The 2,682-nt window shown below is 33.7% G+C and overlaps 1 protein-coding gene across 2 annotated transcripts in view; it reads right to left on the bottom strand.

Moving 5' to 3' along the window:
* Positions 1-585: 585 nt before the first annotated feature.
* The window catches only part of LOC144972688 (uncharacterized), a 24,456-nt gene continuing 22,359 nt past the window's right edge, over positions 586-2,682 (bottom strand). For both annotated transcript variants that reach the window (XM_078914215.1, XM_078914214.1), the window contains exon 11: positions 586-2,139. In XM_078914215.1, the coding sequence (XP_078770341.1) occupies positions 2,071-2,139 (69 nt within the window). In that variant the 3' untranslated portion in view covers positions 586-2,070. The remainder of the gene's footprint in view (positions 2,140-2,682) is intronic.

Here is a 2,682-nt window from a genome sequence, read left to right as displayed (position 1 = left end):
CAACCGAAACAAGCTTCTGTCCTACGCCATCCTTCCACATTCAGTCACTGGCTTATTCACCCATTCCCTGATATCTTGTGACAATATTCTTCTTGTCTCCCCCTCTCTCTCTTTTATTCTCGACAATACTCTCTTGAAATTTTTTTACAAGAGTGTCATGTCTCTTGGTATGTCCTAATAAAGCAAGTATTTTGTTTCTGTATCATTATGATGAGGTACGGGTCCTTAAGGCCCAGGGGCTCTTTCACATTTTGATTAGTTTCCTGTTCTGTCCAGGGAATGCGTAGAATTGTGGAAATGCACTACAGTAATGAAATAGAATAGATTTGTCTTTAGTGTCTCATTCGTCGTGATTTGATGGAAAAGGAAAAACCCGATAGTCCAAACCATGACTTTGTAAATGAAATCTAAGCGCATTTTCATTTTATTAATAACATTTGGGCAGAACAAATTACGCCAAATATTTTGAGCCAAATGGTTTCCCCTATGACTCGTTGACAATTTTCATCATGAAGCCATCCACAAAAAATAAGAAACTAAGAAAAACATGGAGATAAAACATCTAATCATAAATGAAATATTGTATTTTATTTCAAGTTCATGGAAATATGTAAAAGCCTCAATAAATGAAAGGTAAACGTTCAATATATTAAACCCAAACAGTAGTCAATAAACGGATTGCAACAGTATTCTTTTCTTTTACATTCAGAAACTTGAATTAAAATCTTGATTTAAGATCTCGTCAAAAGTGGTTATGTGGGACATTGCCCTCAAGAAATTGGGAAAAGTGCCACTTTTCTTTTAAGAAATATTTTTTTTTTGCCTTGTTGTTATTTTGTTTACATGGAGTAGCATATAGAACACGGATGTGTTGAATTGAACGTAAGATTCACGATACAATTTGTTTCTTATTAACAACAACCAATACCAGTAAATGAAAAAAAAGACTGTGAGCTTGTTATTTGTGACATATCGTCTCAAAACGGTATTATATCGTGGCAAATGTGATGTTCAATAATAAATTTTGAATAAAAATTACTGTGACTAAAATTTGTGCCGTAAACTATTCGAAATTTTGGCTAGAAAAAATTCATTCAAATATCGAACGATTTAAATGCTGCACAGTTCTAAACATACTCTTTAAACCATGATTATATTATTAACACTTACAGTATTGAAAATAAAGTAGGCGTTTTACTTTGAGTAATTATCTAATCTTTCACTGATTATAAATGAAATCTCTTTATATAAAAAAGTAAATATTTACACGATATGCAATTAATTTTACACCTAAGAACTGTCTATTTTCAGAGCAGCAATTATATTAATCAATTATTATTTTCTGCAAAAGTTCAGAAAAGATTAGATGTAATTCACCTATTTCTATACATTTGATTTACAAACATATGGTGCACAAATAACTGATGTCAAAGTGTCTCCCTGTATTTCACGTTATCTATACCACCTTGGTTGTTCTCTTCATAGATTTTTGTATTTTCATCGTCTCTATCCCGCCGTGATTCAATTCTCCTTGTACATAATCAGTCATGATTATCCTCAGTGTAGCTCAGAGTTTGATCAGTTGGTACGTGTATATACGAGTACAACTCGACTTGTGAGGGATTAAAAATACTACAAATGGAGATATTGTGTAACTTATTCACAAAATGAATACTATAAATTGATATGTTAACAAATTTCTTTTCCCTTCTTTCTAATCTCATATTAAAAATGTAATCCAGTCCAGACCCTCCTCGATTTAGTTAGTAATAATTGACAGTACATTGTCTTAAAAGGGAAAAATACGGCGGGGAAAATATGGAAATCACAAATCTTATTTTATATGCCCCCCCCCCCCCCCCCTTCTCTCTTAAATATTTAAAACATAACGAAAGAAGAGAATAAGAAACTAAAAATCTTGTCCCTGAACACTTTTTTTTCAACGTTCAAATCTTTAGATAGAACGGTAATTCATAAATTAAGTAACATCGTTCCTCTTTGATGATGATGGTAGCAGTATTTTGCGATAGTCCAACTTGGATAACTTTCATATGTATTTGGATTGATGGTTTACAGCCCAAGGGAAGTAATCCACGAAAAAAGCAAAATGGTAATAGTCATCAGCAGAGTACTGGGACCCTGGAATGAAAAGACAATGTGTAAATTTGCAATTTTGCCGAACTTTGAAACGCGTACACATTGAAACGATATGCATCAAAAGGTGCCAGAAAAAGCAAAGCTGAAAAAAAATAACATACAAGAAAAATAAATCCATTTTTTGTTGTTTTTAAATTAGCCAGCCTCGACTGTCCTATGATAGAATGGAAATGAAACCAAACTTAAAAGTAGTATTTAAGAACCATTGGGCCTATGGAACCGAAGTTATCCCGTTTTCAATACCGTGCCTTTCAGCAAGATCAATCAGACTTAGTTACCTAATCACAGCTGAGTGGACATGGGCGGGGGAAGGGCGGATATATATATATATATATTATATATATATATATATATATATATATATATATATATAGAGAGAGAGAGAGAGAGAGAGAGAGAGAGAGGGGGGGGGGGTGGGCAGAAAAGAATCTTGACTTCACGCAATTCAATCTCCATCCCTTTGCGCGTAAAGCGAGTGCTCTATCATCTGGGTTATCGGCGCTCCCGTGGTATCAAAAAGGTAAC

This window comes from Berghia stephanieae, chromosome 5, assembly GCF_034508935.2.
Source record: "Berghia stephanieae isolate SIO BIC M18660-M18661 chromosome 5, UCSD_Bste_1.3, whole genome shotgun sequence".
Classification (NCBI taxonomy): Eukaryota; Metazoa; Mollusca; class Gastropoda; order Nudibranchia; family Aeolidiidae; genus Berghia; species Berghia stephanieae.
The sequence above is the reverse complement of the archived record's forward strand: the minus strand, read 5'-3'. Positions and strand labels throughout refer to the sequence as shown.